Genomic DNA, 20,984 nt, shown 5'->3' with positions numbered 1-20,984 from the left:
CAATACGGAATCTCCTAATCTACAGACAAGGTATATATTATTATTTATTTACGTCTTATTATAGCAATATTTTGTAGTTTTCAATGTACAGGTCTATCAGATATTTTGTCACATTTATCCCTAAATACATTTTTAAGCTGTTGTAAATGTGGATTTTTAATTTCAATTTCTAATTATTTGTTGCTACATACACAAACATGATTTAAAAAAAATTTTTTTAACATTTATTTTTGAGAGAAAGAGACCGAGCACGAGGGGGAGAGGGACAGAGAGAGAGGGAGACACAGAATTGGAAGCAGGCTCCAGGCTCTGAGCTGTCAGCACAGAGCCTGATGCGGGGCTCAAACTCACAAACTGTGAGATCACGACCTGAGCTGAAGTCAGATGCTCAACCGACTGAGCCACCCAGGCACCCCAAACATGATTTTTGTACATTGCTTTGTATCTTACAACCTTGATGAAGTCACTTATTAGTTCTAATGCATAGTTTGTGGACTCCCTTGTGCATTCTCTACATGACTGAAAATCATGTCCTTTTTTATGTTTTCCAATCTGGATGCCCTTTGTTTCTTGCCCAGTTGTACAGTCTAGAATCTCCTGTATAATGTTGGATAGAGACATCCCAAATTTGTTCCTGATGTTAGGGGGAAATTATTCAGTCTTTCACAATTAAATATGATGTTAGCTCTATGGTTTCTGTAGATGCCCTTTATCAAATGGGTTAAGTGCCCTTTATTCCTAGTTTGCCTGAGTTTTTCTCAGAAATAGATGATGGTATTTTGTCAGGTGCTTTTTCTGTACTGATTGAGAGGATTGTGTGAACGCTGTATCAGCCCTGCATTCTTAGGATAAATCCTATGAACGTGATATATTATCTTTTTATTATAGAAGATTCAATTTACTAAACTTTTCCTTAGAACTTTTGAATTTATGCTTATGTGGAATATCGCTTTGTAGCTTTTCTTGTAGTATTTCTTGTAGCTTTGTCTGGCTAGGGTACCAGGATAATTTTGGTACTAGAGTTATGTTCATCTCATAGAATGAGTTGGGAAGCATTCTGTCCTTGATTTTTTGGAAGTTTGTGCAGATTTAGTATTATTTCTTCCCTAAGTGTTTGGTAAAACCCATCACTAAAGCCACCTGGACCTGGATTTTTGTTACAGGAAGGTCTTAAAACTGTAATTTTAATTTCTTCTGTAGGGCTGTTCAGGTTATCTGCTCCTTTTTTGGTGAGGTCTGTGAATTTGTGTCTTTCAAGGGATTTGTTGGTTTCATCTGGGATTTTGAATTTATTGGCATAAAGGTGCTCCTAATATTCCTTTTAATATCTGTAGAATCTGTAGGGATGTTACTTCCCTCTTTCCTTATATTGGTAATTTCTCTTTCTTTTTCCCCTCACCAATCTGGCTGGATTTTTTATTGGTCTTTTTTTCCCAAAGAAGAAGCTTTTAGATTCACTGATTGTTCTCTATTGTTCTTTTTGTTTTTTTAATGTTTACTTATTTTTGAGAGAGACAGAGTGTAAGTGGGGAAGGGGCAGAGAGAGGGGGAGACACAGAATCTGAAGCAGGCTCCAGGCTCTGGGCTGTCAGCACAGACCCTGACTGGGGGGCCTGAACTCACAAACCACGAGATCATGACCTGAGCCAAGGTTGCTGGATGCCCAACCGATTGAGCCACCCAGGTACCCCATGATTGTTCTATTGTTTTTGTCTTTTATTTCATTGATTTCCACTTTGATCTTTATTATTCCCCTTCTGCTTACTTTGTATTGAATTTGCTCTTATTTTTTTGTTTCTTAAAGTGGAAATTCAGGTCATTGATTTGAGACCTAATACAGGTATATACTACTACAAGTTTCCCTATTAAGTACTGCTTTAGTGGCAACCTACAATTTTTTTCATTCACTTCAAGTTACTAATTTCCCTTTAGATTTCTTTGACTTGTGAGTTATTTAATTTCCAAATATTTGAGGATTTTCAAGGATCTCTTTTTGATTTTTTTCCTTTTATTGATTTCTAACATAACTCCTCTATGACCAAATAACATAATTTGTTATGATGAATACTTTCAAATTTATGATTTTTTAATGGGCTACAATGTGGTCAATCTTCATAAATATTCTATGTGCACTTTTGTATTCTGCAGTGTTAGTGTGGAATGTTCTACAAATATCAACTAGGTCTAATAGGCTGATATTGTCATCCAAGTCTGCTATATTTTTATTCTGCCAACTTGTTCGATCAGTTTTAGAAAGGGGTAATAAAATCTTTGATAATTGTGTAATTATCCATTTTTCCTTAGTCTGATTAGTTTTTGTTTCATGTCTTGAAGCTTTGTTACTAGGTGCAAAAACATTTAGGATTGCTGTCAGTTACATTCATTAGCTGACCCCATTATCATAATGAAATAATCCTTAATCCCTGTTAAAATTCTTTGTTCTACAGTCCATTTTGTTATTAATATACCCATTCTAGCTTTCTTTTGACTAGTGTTAGCATGGTGTATCTTTTTCTACCCTTTTATTTTTAACCTATTTTTTATATTTAAAGTACATTTCTTGAAGACATAATATAGGTTTTATTTTTGTGTTTGAGAGAGACAGAGGCAGTACAAGTGGGGGAAGGGCAGAGAAAGAGGGAGAGAGAGAAAATCCCAAGCAGGCATCACACTACCAGCGCAGAGTCTAATATGGGGCTTGAACTCACGAAAACTGTGACATCATGACCTGAGCCGAAACCAAGAGTCAGATGCTTAACCAACTGAGCTACCCAGATACCCCTAATGTAGTTTTTAAAAATTCAATCTGACAATCTCTGCCTTTTAATTGGGGAATTTAGACTTTACATTTAATGTGAATATTGGTATGGTTAGGTTGGAGTCTATCACCTTGCTATTTATTCTTTATATATATATATATATATATATTTTTTTTTTTTTTTTTTTTTTTTTTTTTGAGACAGAGAGCACAAGCATGGGAGGGGAAGACAGGAGAGAAAGAATCCCAAGTAGATTCCACAATGAGCATGGGACCCCAACATGGGGCACAAATCCACAAACCGTGAAATCATGACCTGAGCCAAAATCAAGTCAGGCATTTAACCAACTAAACCACCTGGGCACTTAACCAACTAAACCCCCTTGCTATTTATTTTCTATTTATTCCATTTGTTCTCTACTCTTTTACCTCTTTTCTTATCATTTTTTTTTGGATTAATCTATTATTTTTTTATTGCATTTCATCTGTTGTTAGTTTCACAGCTATAATCTTTTGGCTATTTTGGTGGTAGCTTTAGGGTTTATAGTATACATCTTTAACTTATCACAGCCTACATTCGAATTATAGTTCTCTCATTTTACATCTAATATAAGACCCTTATAAGTATGCTTATAGTATACTTCCCCCCCTTGTTTAGCCCTTCTTGTCATCATTTTGCTTTTACATATATTATAAAGTCCATGCTACTTTTCTATAATTGTTTATAATTACCTCTTAAAGAAGCTTTAAAAATAATAAATCATACATTTACTCATACTATTTCCTCTGCTCTTCATCCCTTTGTGACGATCTATATTTCCATCCGGGATTATTTTCCTTCTGTCTGAAGAACACCCTCTCATCTTTCTTGTAGTGAGTATCTGCTGGTGATACAGTCTTTTGCAAGTCCAAAACATCCTTATTTCTTCCTATTACTTTCTCAGTGGTACCTAGTTTGTTGTCATGTTAGTCAATCCACTTAACTTTTAATTATGGTGTTCCTCATTCCTAGATTTCCATTTGGTCCTTTTCCCATCTGCTCTCATGCTCTTTAATCTCTCTTATTTCTTTAAATATAAAACATACTCTTATATTATGTCTGGTTAAGTCTTTTCTTTTGTAAGACAAAGTGCGTGCGCATGCACAAGTCGGGGACAGGCAGAGGGAGAGGGAGAGAATCTCAAGTAGGCTCCACGCTCAGCACAGAGCCCAATGCGGGGCTTGATCTCACAATCTAGAGATCATGACCTGAGCTGAAATCAAGATTTGGATGCTTAACCGACTGAGCCACCCAGGCACCCCATGTCTGGTAAGTCTTAATAGCTTAAGTCTGTAGGCCTGCTTCTTTTGTCCATTGTTTCTGCTGGCTCTTGTCTCTCTTACATGTTTGTGATTTTTGGTTGTGAAATTGCATTCCTTGAAACTATTTCTGAGTTCCCCCAAAGACAATGGTTTGCTTCTGTCACCTGGAAGGCACTAAAAACCTGATATCACTTTAAATTTCCAGCATGACACTTTTTTAGACTACCCAGGCTGTGCAAACAAATCAGTTTGGGGGCTGAATGTGGCTATATATTTACATATACATATATACATATATGTATACATATACACACACACACACACACACACACACATATATATACATATCCTCAGGGGAGATGGGTTTTCAGGATAAGCAATCTTCCTCGCTATCTGGGGGGCGGGGGGGAGTGAGGGAGGACAAGGGGAGATTGGAGAGGGAGGAAACAGACAGATTTGTTCACCCTTACACTAAGTCTGTCTTTTTTGGGGTCTCAGCTTTGTGAGGTCTCCTATCAGTCCCCCTACCATGGGCAGGACCTAAGTTTTGTCAGCTGTGCTACTGCCCCTTCCCCACCCCAGGTGCTGAAAAACAAAGTTCAATTTGATATTTGGCAAATGTCATAAGGGTGAAAAGTGGCACCAGTATCCTAATTACCTCTTTATGTTTCTACCTCCATTTAAAATTTTTTGAGAATTCTTGGGGCGCCTGGGTGGCTGTCGGTTGAGCGTCTGACCTTGGCTCAGGTCATGATCTCACGGTTTATGAGTTCAAGCCCTGCATTGAGCCCTCCAGCTCAGAGCCTGGAGCCTGCTTTGGATTCTGTGTTTCCCTCTGTCTCTCTGCCCCTCCCCCACTCACACTCTGTCTCTCTCTCAAAAATAAACATTAAAAAAAAGAATAAATTTTTTTGAGAATTCTTAAATTCTTTTGCAGCTCGCCAATCCATTTTTAAAAATCGTTCTTGATATGTATTCCAGAAGTTTTAGTTGTTTTCAGCTGGTCCTTATCAGCCACAGCTGGAAAAAAAAATTCTTTTGACTTGTGCTTTACAATATACAGTATCGAAGCATCCCTCCTTGATCCAGAGGCAAGAGTGGAACACACACTTAGGAACCAGCTAACCTGAGGTCAAGTCTCAGATCCACAACCAGCGTGATCTTGCTCACTTGTTTATACTCTGTGCCACTATTTCCTCCTGGGGTTCATGTGAGAAATAAATGAGGTGATACACAATCAGCACTTACAACAGGGACTGGCCCTGAGAAGTATAATCTAAGGGCTTCTTTTTATTATTATGTGAAAAACCTGTAATCATACGCCTGAGTAATGGCACACATCTTACCCAATGGTCCAACAGCGCCTGTTCCCTGGCCATCCTGGTCTGCTCTACCATGTAGTGACCCACACCTCTGTGCTTATACTGACGCTGACCAGGGGTAGTCAACTATGAGCTCTGTACTGGATGTCAGGCCCAGCTGCACTCACAGGATGGGCCCTAAGTCAAGAGTAGAAATGCCATCATCATACAAGCCTGGGTGAACACACAGCCCTTTACCATTAAGAAATCTGAAACCAAACAGAAACATACACAAACGTGATTTAAAGTTTTGTAGTTTTTATGGTGGACAGTCATCGTTCGCCCCAACAGCCATCTGAAGCCAATAGTCTTGATTATTAAAAATCACGAAGTTGTATAAATGTTCTCCTCCTTTTCGAAAACCATGTTCATTTTCTCTCCACGAAACAGGACTGTCTGCAAAGCCTTGAACTGACAATGTAACCCAAGGAGCTAATTTTGGCTCATCAAAGTAGCGACTGAAAAAGAAAGAGAAATCTTAACAAACGGGAGGGCTAGGAACGTTCACATTTATATTTTTACTTATTCAGAATGAGTGGTATTTCTGATGTTCCAATGAAGCTCAGACCTTAGCTTCTATTGATAAAAAATTAAGAGATACAAATTACATTCAAATTACTATGTGGTGAACTCAATAAACGTTAACCAATACAGAATGCACAAAACCAACTTCAGCAGTTCCTACGCTTACTATGGAACAACATGTAAGATGCAAAGAAAAAAAAAACCACAGAAGTGTATAAAAATAGTTTCCCTCCATTTAACAGTGTTGTTCACTCAACAGTCTGTGTTCACGGCAACACTGCAGAATAATTTACTGGATTTAAATAAAATCCAAGCTTCTTTTTATTATTTAAAAAAAAAAATTTTTTTTTCAACGTTTATTTATTTTTGGGACAGAGAGAGACAGAGCATGAACGGGCGAGGGGCAGAGAGAGAGGGAGACACAGAATGGGAAACAGGCTCCAGGCTCTGAGCCATCAGCCTGACGCGGGGCTCGAACCCACGGACCGCGAGATCGTGACCTGGCTGAAGTCGGACGCCTAACCGACTGCGCCACCCAGGCGCCCCTATTATTATTATTTTTAATGTTTATTCATTTTTGAGAATGAGAGAGAGAGAGAGAGAGAGACAGAGCATGAGCAAGGGAGGGGGAGAGAGAGGGAGACACAGAATCCAAAGCAGGCTCCAGGCTCTGAGCTGTCAGCACAGAGCCCGACCCTGGCCCAAACTCATGAACCCCGAGATCATGACTTGAGCTGAAGTCAGCCGCTCAACCGACTGAGTCACCCAGGTGCCCCTAAAATCCAACCTTCTTATTGAGGAAAATCAAACTACTAAACTAGTAAGTGAAAAGGGGTATTAGACTTAGAAAACCCGCAAGACTTAAATCTTAGACATTTGAAAAGTGAAGACTGCAAAGGCATTATGTTTATTTCATAGTCTTTTTAATACGGGAATGGAGTTTCCTGACATTAGATACAATGTGGCGTTTTTTCTGGAGAGTACCTTTCCGAACCCCAACCACACACCCCATCCTGCGTGTCCAGTCCCTGGCATGTGAACCCTGCCCTGGGCAGATGTTAAGAGCGGGAACAGATGTTAAACATGATTTGGTTTCAAAGATGGTCAACTTGCTTTCTCACCCCATTTCAAAAAAAAACCTTTGCAGAACTCTAACATTTAAAACAGACCATAACGTGTTCCATAGAGTATCACCATTTTCCTAAGTGGTATTATAACTTTTGGGGCACGACGTGAAAAATGAACAGCTTGTTTTCAAGAAGCCTAATTAAACTCTGCTCTTTGTCTTTTTGTTAAGTACAAACAGAATTTTCCTCTCACCAAGGACAGTCACATCATTTAAGATGATAATGTTACCACACTGTGCACCCAAGTGAGGAAAAAAGAGAAGACGTGTGCAAGACAGCCCTGAGGTCTGGAACAGTAGCCCTGCCCCGGACATGTCACGCTGGCATGAACAAGCAAGACCTAAAAGGCAAAAAAAGTTCTCACCACAGCTGTTCCAACAGGAGACGTATCTTCTCTGGAACTATGAACCCAGTGATTGTACACAAATAAGCTTTTGCCACCACCGTGCTCGGCTGAGGACAACAATAGGTTGATACGAAATTATTCGGCTCATTATTTCTGTAGCACACACAGAAAGAGAAAGAAAGAAAGAAAACACCTCTGTTATCTCCCACCTGATCATTTTCAAAGTATAAACCCCCGTGAAGAACGCGGAGCTGGCCACGCCCCAGCCCGGGCCCCCCGGACGCACAGTTGGGCGTTACTGAAGACGGCGCCCAGCCAGTCCAGGAGCTCCGGGGCGCTGCAAGCCGCCCCCGGGGCTCCCCCCAGCTCGCAGCTCCGCAGCACCGGGCACTGCAGCTCGCTCGCCGTGCTCAGGGCTACTCGCGGCTGCCGCTCCTGAATTCCGTAACTGGCAAAGTACGACATCATCCTTGATTCTTCTGCACCTTAGAACACACCATAAAAGGCCATGTGAGTACTGGAAACAAGTTCGGCGAATCCCTGGAACCACCCCATTCCCTCCCGACAGTTCCGGGGAGCAGGCGGGATGAAGTAAAGCAGAAGGAGGGTGTGCAAAGCTGTATTCAAATTAAAATCATTTAAGTTGCTTTGGGCTCCTTGGTGCCAAAGTTCTGTAAACATTCGCTTTCTTTCACTTTTCCTGGAAACGCGTAACCCTTTCACGTCCAACCCATAGTAGTATCATAGGTGCCCTAATCTGAGAATTTTGACTGACTAAATAAAAAAGCACCACTTGTATAAATAAAATTAGTGAACTCTACAGAGAGGAGCTTATTTGCATAATCTCTCTAAAGGAAGCACAAGACGAACTGAACGATGGCAACATCTCATCTGAGCTTGTCTTTAAAAACCCAGTAAAATCAATGTATCTTCACGGATTTTCCAACAGCCTTGGGAGACAGCGATAGTGGCCCCCTTAGTGGGGGGAGCAACAGGCAGGCCTTCTTACTGTCCAGGGCAATAGAAATAATCTGCTCTCCATCTCAACCCCACCTACCCCCATCCCCCACTACCAGGAGCAAAGGTCAGCAGGCTTACTGGCCAGTATAAGACTGGAGTTCCGGATTCCTCTTCTGTAATGCAGCCCACTCCATGCGCGGGTGTCACCTGGCCCACTGTGTATCACTGTGTAGGTACTGGGACTTGGTGCACTACTGTATATGCTCATAGTCCAGCCACTGACACTATGAATAATTAAACCCTTTGCCTCTGACCTGAGTCTCGTACCTTCTGCCAGCATCCATGAGACTGTGCAGGCTAACTTCTTAGCTTACAAGTGGGGAAAATCTCAGACCTTCCCCAGTTCCTGATAAGCCCGTAAAATAATATGGAGTCTTAGGAACACAGAACTCTCCAGAACCCAATATACAGAAGGTACTCAATGAACACTTCGAGCAACTGAAATGTCAGTCAGTGTCTCTGCCCTCTTGTATCTCTACCATAAGTAGGAGAAACACTGAAGCATTCCAGACCCATGCAAGCAACGTACAGCACCCAGTGACCAGAAACTTCCGAGGAAGAGCAGATGGATAGGCGTGATCTCCAAAATGGACCTATGTGTCTCCCTATTCTCCAAAACAGAGTACCACACCATCATAACTGATGATCCGACCCATGACAATCTTGTGATGGACCAAAGATACACTCTAAAAGGACCAAGGCACATGGCAGTTGTAAGCAAATCAACATTGTCTGGGGACCCCTGAACTAAATTTAACGTTCAATCAATTTCAAGTTATGACAAATTTAACCTGACAATGAATGGTCTGCCTGATTATTGCCATAATCAACAGTTTGTATTTAGAATGTGTGTTATTTAAAAATGTGCAGCCAAGGCTATCTGAGGTAAGCTGCAGGAAGGAAGAGGAGAAACAGAAAGAGTTAGCTGCTCTGAAGCCATGATCTCTGGATCCAAACATACCCCACGGTGATGGAGGCAGATGCCTGTGGGCCTAGATCATCTTGAAGTATAGCTCTTGGGGAGGACAGAGGGCTGCAAGCAGCTTCCTGAATAATGTTTATGCATATATATATACAATATCCTAGACCATAAGGATGAATCACCTGTTTGAATTCTCTATTACCCCCCTTTAATCAATAACTGGATTTCCAAGTCATTGTATTGTTACCTATTTTTCATACCTGTGTGATGCCAAGCCAAGAGAAAATCAAATTTCAAGGGCTTCTTTTCTTTGAAGGACCAAGAAACTCTTTCATACTTCTTAGAATCCAGGTTAAGGGATAAATCCATCAAATCAATGGAAACAACTTAAAAAATGGAAAGAGGAATACATCGTTCATTCACATATACTACAGCCTACACTGTGGCAAAAGTGTTGTATTAAAAAGCATCAGAATTTTTGGAATTTTGTGAATAGTAAAAATTATTTTGTTCTTCTTGCACTCCTTTGGTTTACCAAATCAAAACTCTGCCTTGTTTTAAATTCATACTTTTTCCTAGGTCAAAGACCAAGAGCAGAGGTCCTTGGGAAGTCAATCCTAAATCTACCTATGGATGTGGCAGCCTCACCTATTCACGTTCAAACCGGACACTATCAGTAGAACCATCTCTTTTCACTCACAGGTGAATCTCTGCTAGTAATCCCCAAAATTTGGTGAAAGTAAAGGAAATTCTTCATTAAGAACAAGTTGTAGACTCTTATGTTGGGTTCATTACTTTGAATTTTTGGCCCAAAACATGTATTTAATGGACCATTCCAACTCTGTGATCTGTATAGGATTCAGCCTACAGCTGCAGAGAAATAGATACAATAGCAATCTTATTCTCTCCAAAGCTCAACCTAGAGCCCCTTGAGTCAGAAGTTTTAAAGACAAGAAAAAGCCATAGTTCTGAACAAAAAGAACAGCAGCAATTCAAACATTTAAACTTCAATAGCTACAGGACGATTACTGACTTGTTGGAAACTGATGGAGCATAATACTTACTAAACTTCATGATTTTTCTGCCAGAATACTGAGATGGACGACCTTGAAGTCCAGTTTCTTCATAAGTATCTTTATCCAGTGATAAAATTAATTTCCCTAAAAATCAAATAATTCCCCAAAAAAAGATGCTAAAATATGACATGTTCTCTGACTGAACAGAGAACACAGCAAATTCAACAGTTAGATATGAGGGTAATAAACTACATACAAGGATCTTCCTTGTGATACAAAGATATTATTTATATATACATCTTACTTATGTAGAAGGATATTTTAATGTATTATACATACACAGATATTACTTATGATAGTGAAAACAGAAATATGTACATTTTTATTAAAGAAATAATAGTTAAATCATGGTATATCTATTCACTGGAATACCTTCAAAATATGAAAAACAGTAAGTCAGAACTATATGCCCTGATATGGAAAGATGTCTATGACATATTGGGGAAAAAAGCAAACTGAGAAACAGTTTGCAATTGCAATACAATGCAATTTATTTAAAAAAAAAAAAAAAAAGAACAAGCTTTATGTCTGTTTATAAATTTATAGAAAATGTCAAGAGAAGGGAGCCTGGGTGGCTCAGTCAGTTGGGAGTCCAACTTCAGCTCAGGTCATGATTTCATGGTTCATGAGCTTAAGCCCCATATCAGGCTCTCTGCTGTCAGTACAGAGACCGCTTCAGATCCTCTCTCTTTGCCCCTCCACTGTTCGCTCTGTCTCTCAAAAATAAAATAAAACATTAAAAAAAATAAAGAAAATGTCAGGAAGAATAAACACCAATAATTCCTAATTGTTAACAATAATTCCTTCTAAGAAGGGGAATGAATCTGGAGTTTTGACTTTTTTTTTTTTTTTTTTACAGTATTTCTTCTAAAATCAAAGATTGAGTGTTGTTACCATTTGGCAGCAGGGCAACTGTATTATCTTCATCAATATTTGTATGGTATGTTAGTGCATAGCACGAACCTATAAGAGAAAGCCCAGACCAGAAATTAAGGAAAAAAAAAAAAATCACACCTACAAAAATTTAGCAGATTATCTTTACACTGTAACAAATCTTCCAGGTGATTAAAGGTCAGTATCCACCACTGCTCCAGCTCACCCAATCAACCGTAAACCTGCCAAGGGTGAGCTGGAGGACACAGAGGCCACACTCTAGCTAGTTCATGCCCCCCCCCCTCCCCCCAGGGCCTATGTGTGCCAGGTGACTACCATCAAGCAGAAAATGGACTCAGGGTGGCGTGCGTACCCTTGGGGATGCTGGCAGAGGCACAAAGTAGAACACTAGGGAAATGTATACACTGGAGAGGAAAGGTTCCAGGTAAAGTTTCAAAATGTGCCAGGAACTTGTGTGAGGTTAGGAAAGCCATGCAGCCTCTCTGAACCTCAGTTTCCTCACCTGTAAAATGGGTATCATAGCCCTAATTTGTAGAGCTGTTGCAAGAGTTCAGATAGGTAAAAGTGCCTGTTGCAGCCAGTGTCCACATTATTAACAAATTAGTACCGAATTTCAGAGCAGATGAAAGGAATAAAGTTGATGGGGCCAGGGACAACATGTCCAGTTTCTCCAGCAGTGCCAGCAGCACCTGAAGGAGAGGAACTGCAAGGAACTGGATTCTTCATAGCTCCATGCAGAGGACAGACACAGGGCCGGCAACAAGATAAGGGGCTTACTCACTCACAGTGATTCATGTAGTGAGGGTGCATTCCCTAAAGACACTGAAATACAGTTTCAAACAAGTGGCCCCTACAAAACAACTACAACAGAGAAATCAACCCAGCAGACACAAATGGAAATGGGGTGAGCAGAAGAGGGTCAGAGCCACAAAATCTAAGCAGAAGGCACTGAACCATAAACGGGCACACCGCCTGGTGAACAGCCGCTGTGGCTGCATCAGGAGATGAACTCTTTGAGACTGCTGAGTGGGGACTGAGTGGGAACATAGTGGTCTCTGCAGCCACACACCCAATAGCAGTGTATCTGAACACACAGGTCCCAAGACCTTCCTCTCCCTGAATCCTTGTTTTAAGATGAGAGATACCTTCATCTTACAACATCCCCATGCCACACTTGTGAACAAGTGTAATCAGAAACCACCACCTAACGAGAGCGCCAGAAAGTGTAGGGTGAGAACACTGAGGGCAGGGGGGCGATGCACGCACTTGACCCCACAGACCATCTCCAGAGGCCCTGTTTAAGACAAGGGAAGACCCCTAGTATTGTGATGTGATCTAACTATCCTTCCTCAGCTTGCCACGTTCATAGATATGATCAGGTTTTCCTCACCTTTCTTCACAAAGGTGTTGATGAATTCATGTGTAATTAACTCATGAAGAGGTAAGTTCTTCACAAAGTAATAGGGTCCGGTTTCCATGACCAGGTTTTTCAGTTCTTTTGATAGTATCCCACATTCAGGAATCAGAAATGAAACCTATTGGAATGTGTAATATAAATAAGCCTTATTGTCATGTAGATTAACCCCCAGCTTTTTAGGGATGCTTATAACATATGAAGGCTGCTAACTATTCCCCCACAGGTTTCTACAAAACTCTTAAATTAATTTACCAGTCTCAGGAAAAAAGAAATTTGACAATTCATGTTATTTGTGTATTCAAACATTATAGGAAAGCTGAATGAGAAAAAAAAATTAATAGAAAGCTCTTGCTTGCGTTTCATCTTTTGCAAATAAGCAATATCTTTTATATCCTGTCCACTACTCTAATTTTTAGGGCAATCTAGTACAATGGAATATCCCTAGATTTGTTTATCCTGGGACCAGCTGGAATCAAAGGGACTGTCCTTCAGGGCTTACAGAAACTAGGGACATCAATCATTAACAGGCTCCACGAAAGCATAAGTGCTCCTGGTTATTTCCATTTTCTAGACAGAAGAATTCTACAGATCAGCCCAGGTGGGAGAAGGCACACACCCTGACTGCTGCTGGTGAGGAGCTGGAAAGCTTAGATGGAAATCTAAGGCAGAGATGTTAAGCCTAACCAGTTTCAAATGTGGCCCAAATGCTCCACACCTTGAAAAGTGCTCTCCCAAAGCTCAAACACCAGTCTATTCCTGAGGGACCAAGGTCACCATTTGTCTCTGAGAAACTGCCAGTCAGACCTGGGTGGAGATTAGGCTGATCAATTTCAAGTAAAAGCAAAAGGCTTAAACCGGTTTAAGTCGAGTTTTTGGAGGCCTCACCACTTAAATGGGTTGGTGAGAACGGACCATTAGACACTTGACTGACATTTGGATTATTCTCCTCTTCTCTTGCCAGATGCCGGATAAGCCAATAATTAACCTCACTGATGCCTCAACTTCCACATCTGCGGAAAGGCGCCCATGCGGCTGACATTTTTACAAAGCAAAAGCCAAAGTTACCCGCCCCCCCCCCCCCCCCCCCCGTAAAGCTCTTAAATTGTGCTTGCAAACAGGGACACCACGACTCATTTCACTCTAAACCTGACAACCTAGAGCGCTCCAGCTGGAGACCACAGAAGGTAACAGGCAAAGTGGAAACTTTTCTCAGAGATAAAACTAGTTCCTCTAAACAGTTTAGGAAAGCATGTGCTTCCTGGGTCTGGACTCGGCAAGATGCTCCCATGAGGTGGGAGAAAGAATCAAGAGGTGGGGAGGGGCGCGAGGCCCCAATTTGGAGCCAGTCCGCGGCTCCACGTGGCATACGTCACAGCGTCTCTACTCCAGAGACCCGTGCCTGACTTCTTCCTCCGAAGAAAGTGTTCCACCGGGGGCGGGGCCAAAGTAGCCAGCGACGCTTTGGAATCGGCCCGGAGCAAATCGCCCAGCCCCTCCTTGCGAGGACAGGACACTGCCCCCTACTCCCGGCGCATCCTGGGAGTTGTAGTCCTGCAGCTCTGCAAGCTACCAGCTCGGAGTAGTATAGAGACTACAGCTCCCAAAGTGCCTAGCGCGGGGCCCCGCCCCTCTTCGCGCTGAGGGCGGGCTCCTCACTGAACGCGAGTTTCCCCACATCTCTCCAGCTCCCGGAGACGGGGTGCTTCCTGAGTGGCCCACGACAGCCAGACTCACCCTGTAATTATGGTAGTGCGTCTCCACAAGATGCCGGTGGCGCGACTTGTCATGGCCGAAGTTGGATTTCTCGCAGACCAGCAAGTGTCGGGGAACCTCTCGCAGCCTGCGCAGTGTGGCCATGCTTTCTCCGGCACAAGCCCTGAGCGAGGTCGGGGAGCCCAGTCCCTCCGCTTCGCTCCGCCCCTCCGCCTGGCCCCGCGGGCATGCGCATTGCAGCTGCGCAGTGCCGGTTGAAGCTGCTCGGGCTTAGTGACCGGTTAGGGGTGAGGGCGGGCCTGGGTTTCTTCGGAACCTTAGGTTCCTGAACCTTGGGTACCTGAAACCGCAAATTCATTGCCTACAGGGGAAATACCTGGTACCTGGAAACCTGGAACTTGCTTTTTCAAACCCACCTTTCTCGCCAAGACCTCCGTCCCTCCCTGCTGCTGTCTTGCCGTATATCCTCCCTCTGTTCCTTCACAAATGGTTTAGGAGTTTTGTGCAGGAAGATAATACACAATTTCTGTTTTCGGCCCTACAATACGACTCCGTCGGAACCACTTTAAGATCCCTTTTTAAAAATCCCACCTGAATGGCTTTAAAAATTTTGTTACTATTGTTACAATGTGAGAATTCGTTTTTCCATAATTTTTCTGATCAAGTACTATACGTTTCTCAAGCTGGAGTATGCACAGCCCCAATTCTGTGCTGAGAGGATGCAAAACAGCAGACTATCTGTGGTACAACTGTCTGGAGCATCAATTTTACTGTAAGATTTGGAACAACCGAAGTTACGTAATTTACAAGGTAAGTATTTAAAAATTTTAAACAGACCGGGCCAGTAACGTGTGCCCAAAATGTCAGACTGTCTCTGAGAAAACTAAGAAAAACATATTAACCATTATTTTAAAGAGGAAAAATTATAAGGAATAGCAGGTTAATTGAAAAATTCTACCAATTTTCTGAATCACAACATGGCACCTAGCGGTGTTACAAATGTCATATTAGGATATAAAATGCTTAAAACATTACCTCTTAGTCACGTCACAATTAAGTAGCAGTGGCCTCTCTTAGACCACCATCAGACGTGTACACACACCTTTGCTGATAATACAAAATTTGCAAAGTGCTGTAATTTTATGGTCTACCAATTGTATTTGGAGCCAATGTGAAGGTTTTCTTGCAAACCATTTAGTTTAAAATATGTTATTAAGTTTTGAAAATTCAATATAAATTATATCAGCTGAAGATTGATAAACAGCCACTATGCCATTCTGGTATTCATAACTCAGTGTTCTTCCAGGGAAATCGTACTTGCAGATATGTTTTATGGGGGTGTGCCTGTATTATGAAATAGAAGGCAAAAATCTCATTTATTTTAAATGTTTATTTATTTTTGAGAGAGAGCACAATCAGGAGAGGGGCAGAGAGACAGAGACACAGAATCTGAAGCAGGCCCCAGGCTCTGAGCTGTCTGCACAGAGCCGGACGCGGGGCTCGAGCCTGCAAACCGTGAGATCATGATCTGAGCCAAAGTCAAATGCTCAGACGACTGAGTCATCTGAGTGCTTCTAAAACTCTCATTTATTTTAAAGACCAAAGCTGTGGGGGCGCCTGGATGGTTCAGTTGGTTAAGTGTCCAACTTCAGCTCGGGTCATGATCTCTGGGCCTGTGAGTTCAAGCCCTGCGTCTGGCTCTGTGCTGACAGCTTGGAGCCTGGAGCCTGCTTCAGATTCTGTCTCCCTCTCTCTCTGCCCCTCCCCCACTCATGCACTGTCTGTCTCTCTCTGTCAAAAATAAATAAACACTAAAAAAAAAAAAAAAAGACTAAAGCTATAACTTCAAGTAAGTTTGGGACTGCAGAATCCTTTCAGCCTCCCTCCACAGTGTTCTGGAGTTCTGTCTGTAATGACTCATTCATTTCTCCCTGCCTGCTGGGTCATTTCTATCAGTATACAAATGTGCTTAATGTTGTGCATTAAGTGAAGGCACTTCCTTTGACCCTGAATTCCTCTGCATTCTCACCATTCTGTTTCTCTGCTCCGTAAAAGCCACTTCTCTGCACGTTCTCTCCTGAACCCAATATATTTTAGCTTTCCTCCATACTACTTCACTGACCTGGCTTTCATCAAGGTCTTTCCATTTGCCAAATTGAAAGCCAAGTTTCTGTTCTTATCTCAGTCTTTTAGCTGCACTCAACACAGATGATACAATTGAACACTTCTTCTTGTATTAACTATATTTCTTATCTTCTTTTTAAAAATTTCTCTGATGCTCTGGATCTGGGGCCTCACTGACTAGGGTGGGACTGCCCCTTCCAGGTTTAGATAACTCCTAAAGATAGCAAATAATTTGTGCAGGGAGCATGTCTTTCATTTGCAAACCAACTAATCCAGAGCTTACACCCTGTCACCTCATCTGGAAACTGTTAGGCTCGCTCCAGGCTAATGTTCCCCTGCCCTAATAACCCCAGGGCCAGGTCCTAGATAACTGGGGACAGTCCTGATACTTCAGAGCCCACTGAAACTGTTTAGACTAGCCACTCCTAAGCCTACATAGTCTGTCTACCCTGCCTCAGTCATTCCTTCCCATAATAAAAGCTCTGACTGATGCTCTCCCCTCACTTCCCCTGCCTCCTGACCAACCTAGAAGCTTCCTGTTGTGGCTCCGGATTCTAGGGAGCTGTGAGTAAAAACTTCCTTTATGACAGTCATTTCTGTGCATGCTTGCCATCCCTGTCAGAACAAATTTCTGGGTACATTTGAAAACCCTCCTTCTTGGTACACTCCCCTGTGGATTTTTGAGAACCTTTCTTCTGGACCCCCGCTTACCTTACTCTACTTCCTCCTGCCCGTCCTCCTCCACTAGATCTCTAGTGATCCATACCTTCCCCGCTTCTCTTTCCTGCCCTCTCTTCTCAGAGTGATCCCTCGTGATCTCAGCTTTCAGAACCATCTATCTGTACCACCAGGCCTGGGTCCTCATCCCTGGGGTGGGGGTGAGGGACACCCAGGCATCATTCTTGACTCTTCTACACTTCTCACCCCATATCTGTGGCTTGTTGGCTCTGCCTGCAGCATGCATCCTGGTGGCGGCCTCTTCTCACTTACTCCCTCTGTTTCTACAACCAGTTTCAGCCACCTTCCCCTCTCTCAGTTGACTGCCAGACACAGGCTTCTAACCACCTCCCTGCTTCCTGTCTTCTCCTGCGGTCTCTTCTCCCCTCAGTATCCAAACAGATCTCAAAAATGTAAAAATGTCATACAGACGTACCTCGTTTTATTGCATTTTACTTTACTATGCTCTGCAGATACTGTTTTTTTAAAAAAAATTTTAATGTCTATTCATTTTTTGAGAGAGAGAGACAGCATGAGTGGGAGAGGGGCAGAGAGAGAGGAAGACACAGAATCTGAAGCAGGCTCCAGGCTCCGACCTGTCAGCACAGAGCCTGACGTGGGGATTGAACCCACGAACCGTGAGATCATGACCTGAGCCACAGGTGGACGCTTAACCAACTGAGCCACCCAGGGGCTTTGCATATACTGTGTTTTTAACAAACTGAAGGTTTGTAGCAACCCTGTGTTGAGCAAGTCTGTTGGTGCCATTTTTACAAAGGCATCTGCTTGCTTTGTGTAACTGTCATATTTTGGTAATTCTTACACTACGAACTGTTTCATTATTATTTGTTACTGTGATCTGTGATCAGTAATTACAACTCTGAAAGCTCAGGTGATGGTTAGCATTTTTTTGGCAATAAACAATTTTTTAATCAAGGTATGTATATTTTTTTAAATGTTTATTTATTTTTGAGAGACAGCGCACAAGCAGGGGAGGGGCAGAGAGAGAAGGAGATACAGAATCAGAAGCAGGCTCCAGGCTCTAAGCTGTCAGCACAGAGCCTGACTCAGGGCTCGAACTCACAAGCTGTGAGATCATGACATAAGCTGAAGTTGGACACTTAACCAACTGAGCCACCTAGGTGCCCCAGTATATACATTTTTTAAGACGAAATGCTATTGCACACTTAATAGATTACAGTATAGTGTAAGCATAACTTTTATATGCACTGGGGAACCAGGAAATTTATTTGACTCACTTCACTGCATATTCACTTTATTGTGGTTGGCTGGAACCAAACTGCAGTATATCTGAGGCAGGCCTGTATATGCTACCCACCCCCCACTTAAACCCTGCCTGGCTTTAACCTGGCTTTTCATTGCAGTAGTGTGAAAGCTTAGATAACCTGGCCCCTGCCTACCTCTGCAGCCTCATCTGCTACCCTTGCTTGTTCATACTATTATTTGTCTGAATTTCTGGTATCTAGAGCTGAAAGCAATCTTTTTATTTTATTTTTTAATGTTTATTCATTTTTGAGAGAGAGCAAGTGAGCATGAGCCGAGGAGGGGCAGAGAGGGAGACAGAATCTGAAGCAGGCTCTAGGCTCTGAACTGTCAGCACAGTGCCCAATGCGGGGCTCAAACCCATGGACCGTGAGATCATGACCTGAGACAAAGTCAGACACTTAACTGACTGAGCCAGCCAGGTGCCCCGAACTGAAAGCAATCTTAATTGACAAATGGATATTAGATCACAGATTCGGGAGCATAGCAAAAGTCTGAGGATGAAGGGCCAGGAATGGCTTAAAAAAAAAAAAAAGAAAGAAGAAGAAGAAAGAAATAAGAAGCAAAACATAACTGATTTGTATGTATATATCCAAAAGAATATAGTAGCAAATATGAATTTTTAAATGACCACACCAACAGACTTGCAAAAAAAATTACCTTTGATTGTATTCTAAAAACACAAAAATATACTTAGTAAATATAAAAGGATAACAGTTTTACACATCACATTTTGGGACTACGATACAATAAAATTAGAAGTACAAAAATAATTTAAATATGCTCAACTCAGGGCGCTGGGGTGCCTCTGTCAGTTGAGTGTCCAATTTGATTTCAGCTCAGATCATGATCTCTCAGTTCATGAGACTGAGCTCGGGCTCTGCACTGACAGCACAGAGCCTGCTTGGGATTCTCTTTCTCTGTTTCTCTGCGTCTCACCCATACACGCAAATGCACGCATTCTCTCTCTCTCTCTCTCAAAATGAATAAACATTTAAAAATAGATAAATATGCTCAACTCCGTGAAAACACTAAAATATTATTCTACATAAATTAATGCCTGCATCAGTGTGCGAATACAAGGCACAAATACATTGCCTATAAATATACAGCTGACCCTTGGACAACACTGAAGTTAGGATGCACACACTCCTTTATCCCCTGCAGTCAAAAATCAGCATATAGCTTTTGACTCCCCCCAAACTTAATTACTGTTGACTGGAAGCCTTGCTGTTAATAAATTACCACCTATTTTATATATGTATTATATACTATATTCTTAAAGGAAATGAGAAAAATTGTTAAAATGAAGGAAAATACATTTATAGTACTGTAGTGTAAAAAATCCACATATAAGTAGACCTGCAAACTTCAAACCCGTGTTATTCAATTGTACATGCAAGTGTATTGTATTTATACTGGTGAAAGGAGAGAGCTTTCCATCTCTGAAGCTCCTGGGTATGTTCATCAGTAGGCAGCCAACCTAAAATCTGTTAACATCATCCCATTACAGGTGGGAACAGCAGGGAAGGTGGTGCTGGGAACTGCAACTATTGAAGACACCAGTAATAAATCAGAGGACTCCATCCTGCCAAGCCTAAACTTGACCTCACAGTCTTTATCAGCACTGGGCTCCAGGCAGCTGCCACGAATGGACGGGTGTTGGGGTACAAGATCAAAACTACCCTATGATGGCAGGCAGCCTGGGAACTGGATCCAACAGGTACAGTGGAAAAAATCAGCGGCCCCCAAGAATATATGATGCACTCCAAGTGAGGACTTGAATCCCTGGAGTTTTGGGAAGGGCTCAGAGCCAGACTGCTTCATGTCCTCTCCCTCTGACTGGTTGGGAATCGATGGAACATGCAAACATATTAACACTGGCAGCTGTGTGGACTGTGTCAACACATGGAAGTGCACAAATGGAGTATTTTAAAACAGAACACAATGTTATATGTCAATTGTATCTCAATAAATCTGGGGGAGAAAAGCAGAACCCAAAACAGTCACACCGTCTGACTAAAACTCTGTCACATATGTTCATTACAATTTTGGAAGAGGATTTTGAAATGGTTGACATTTTTTATAAAGCTCATTCTTTTGTTTAAAGTGAAAAACATATGTTTAGAAGTAAATTGGTACATAAAAAATTTAAATCTTAGCTATCCAGGGACTTCAGATATCTAGGATGAGGCATTTCTGTTTATCTTGGATTTTACTATAATGTAAAAACTATTAATCCACAATGCAGTTAATGAAATAGTATACATTAACAGAGATAGGGGCAATCACCATAATTTTATATATAATTATCAATAACTGTATAATAATATATAATATTGCATATTCAGTATTGAACACCTATAATGAATCAGGCACTAACTACCGCAAGCACTTT

At 41.8% G+C, this 20,984-nt stretch overlaps 1 protein-coding gene and 1 long non-coding RNA gene across 2 annotated transcripts; one reads left to right on the top strand and one right to left on the bottom strand.

Moving 5' to 3' along the window:
* Nucleotides 1-5,662: 5,662 nt before the first annotated feature.
* On the bottom strand, nt 5,663-14,612 carry RPP40 (ribonuclease P/MRP subunit p40). Its single transcript, XM_047860582.1, has 8 exons — nt 14,483-14,612; nt 12,722-12,866; nt 11,332-11,400; nt 10,426-10,521; nt 9,622-9,747; nt 7,706-7,904; nt 7,438-7,572; nt 5,663-5,879 (listed from the first exon to the last, which is right to left on the bottom strand). The coding sequence occupies exons 1-8, from the start codon at nt 14,603-14,605 to the stop codon at nt 5,681-5,683; spliced, it is 1,092 nt and encodes a 363-aa protein (XP_047716538.1). The 5' UTR covers nt 14,606-14,612; the 3' UTR covers nt 5,663-5,680.
* Nucleotides 14,613-14,630: 18 nt separating this feature from the next.
* Nucleotides 14,631-20,595, top strand: LOC125166640 (uncharacterized). Its single transcript, XR_007152476.1, has 2 exons — nt 14,631-15,271; nt 20,100-20,595. It is a non-coding gene; the product is annotated as an uncharacterized LOC125166640 (long non-coding RNA).
* The last annotated feature ends 389 nt before the right edge of the window (nt 20,596-20,984 follow it).

This window comes from Prionailurus viverrinus, chromosome B2 (genome assembly GCF_022837055.1).
Source record: "Prionailurus viverrinus isolate Anna chromosome B2, UM_Priviv_1.0, whole genome shotgun sequence".
In the NCBI taxonomy this organism is placed as follows: Eukaryota; Metazoa; Chordata; class Mammalia; order Carnivora; family Felidae; genus Prionailurus; species Prionailurus viverrinus.
This window is presented reverse-complemented; position numbering and strand designations above follow the sequence as displayed.